At 53.5% G+C, this 1932-nt stretch overlaps 1 protein-coding gene across 1 annotated transcript in view; it reads left to right on the forward strand.

Moving 5' to 3' along the window:
• Positions 1-1300: 1300 nt before the first annotated feature.
• LOC101566810 (histone-lysine N-methyltransferase PRDM9-like) overlaps positions 1301-1932 on the forward strand; it is a 14761-nt gene continuing 14129 nt past the window's right edge. The window contains exon 1 of the mRNA XM_023706885.1: positions 1301-1413. Coding sequence (XP_023562653.1) covers positions 1301-1413 — 113 coding nt within the window. The remainder of the gene's footprint in view (positions 1414-1932) is intronic.

The raw sequence follows: 1932 nt of genomic DNA on the forward strand, positions 1-1932 counted from the left end.
GTCTGCAGGGTCACGACAGGTAGGAATATAAAGTGTCTCTGAGTAGGGAGGAGGTAAGGGGAGGCAGAAGAAAAACCAAGAGCGGGGCTTGCGAGCGGGAGGCCAAATCAGCAGTGACAACAGCGACCTCCTGAACTCACACTGTTCTCTGGGTGACAAGCACAGAAGAACCGTGTGCTGCCCTGAGAGGGGGTCCGAGGCCCCAGGGCGACAGCAGGCAGGGGAACTGGTGACAGATGCTGTGAACGTGTCCTCTGTTGTCACTGATGAGGTCCCCTAGTCAAGTGTGAGGCCAAACGGAAAGCAGGAGTGCGGGCTTGGACAGTCATAACAGTGCGGCAGTGTCGCAGAAGGGACGGCCAAGGTGGGGCGCAGGCCCTCCTCCTTCTAACCCGCCTCCAGCCCCGAGTTACACCTTCAGTACTGAAGAAAACCAAAGCATGTTTTAGAGGGACTCCTTCAGCTCTGTTACGCATTTACTTGCGTCCCTGTGGAGCCAGCCAGGGCCGCTAGCGCAAGGAAGCCGCGATCTGAGCGCAGCTGTGCTGCGCGGGGCTCTGATGTCCCGCTGGGGCCAGGCAGGCCTGCTGGCCCAAAGACAGCGGCGGGTCGGGTTACTAAAGGCAGCAAGAACTTTCCAGAAAGGCGAGTACGGAGTTTATCCAACCACAAGACGGCAGTCACGGCCTGAGACTACGAGGCCCTTCCCAGAGTGCATGCACAGTCCTCTAAGTTTGCCTGCGCTGCGGCTGAGCTGTTCTCCCCTGCAGCTAACCGTAAGCCCACTAAGGAGAAGCAGAGCCACGAGACAGGAGCAAATGCACCAAGCTGGAGAGAACACAAATGTTAAAGTGCAAGGTCCTGGCCGGGGAGATGGCTCAGTGGAACAAGCGCTGGCCTGGCGAGCACAAGGGCCTGAGGTCAATCCCCGGTTCCGCCAACAAAACGAAACAAAACAGCAAGGTCCACGTGACCCAGAACTAACCCTGGCTTCTACAAGGCTTTTTTCCTACATTTGGTCTCTCATGAGTGAATTTTTTTTTTTTTTTTCAGAACCAGGGATTGAACTCAGGCCCTTGCGCTTGCCGGGGGAGCGCTTATTCCACTGAGCCAACTCCCCTGCCCCTCCATGAGTGTTTTCTTGCTGAACTTGGGCCATAGTGGGTTATAACATTTGTCAGAAACCGCATTTATCAGAACTGCAAGTGCTGAGAAATGGAACCTGCTGAACATATGAGGTGGGAAGAGGGAGCTCACCCCGAGCTTGGCCCGTTGAAGCGACCACGTGCACCGCCCTAGGATGTCCCGCAGCGCCTGCTTATCCCGGGACAGCAGCCCGGAGTCCCTGCCCTGTGGGGAGCTGGACCCCAGCGTGCACAGCGCACTGCACCCCGAGAGGTTCACAGACACCGAGTACGTGACTGTCTGTCTCTGTGCTGCGTAAATATCCCAGGGTAGCTACAGATGGTGAGCACCTGCCCCCAAATCCTGAGAATAACGTTGGATGAATCAAGTGCCCTCTGTGCTTTTTTATTTTTATTTTGTCTTACTTTTTGATCTTTTTGGGGGGCTGGGGAGATGGCTCAGTAGAATAAGAGCCTGCCTGGCAAGTGTAAGGGTCTGAGTTCAAGCCCCGGTTCTGCAAAAAAATAAAAAAAAAAAAATTACTTTTTTCCTTTGGTCTTTTTGCAACAGCTGTAGGCTGGCCTTGCGCTCACTTTGTTTTTCTTTTGTTTAATCTCAAGCTTTTTTTTTTTTTTTTTTTTTTTTTTGTGGTACTTTTTTTTGTACAGGGTCTCCAGGGTCTCACTATATCGGACTCGTAGTGATTGTCCTGTTCCTGGAGGAAAACCGAGTGACTTGTAGATCTCATGAAGCAGCCCCAGGCAAGGGAGTTGTCCCTCTCAGGCCGCCCTTACCCCATGGCCGAGT

Source organism: Octodon degus, unplaced genomic scaffold (assembly GCF_000260255.1).
Source record: "Octodon degus isolate 3935 unplaced genomic scaffold, OctDeg1.0 scaffold00274, whole genome shotgun sequence".
In the NCBI taxonomy this organism is placed as follows: Eukaryota; Metazoa; Chordata; class Mammalia; order Rodentia; family Octodontidae; genus Octodon; species Octodon degus.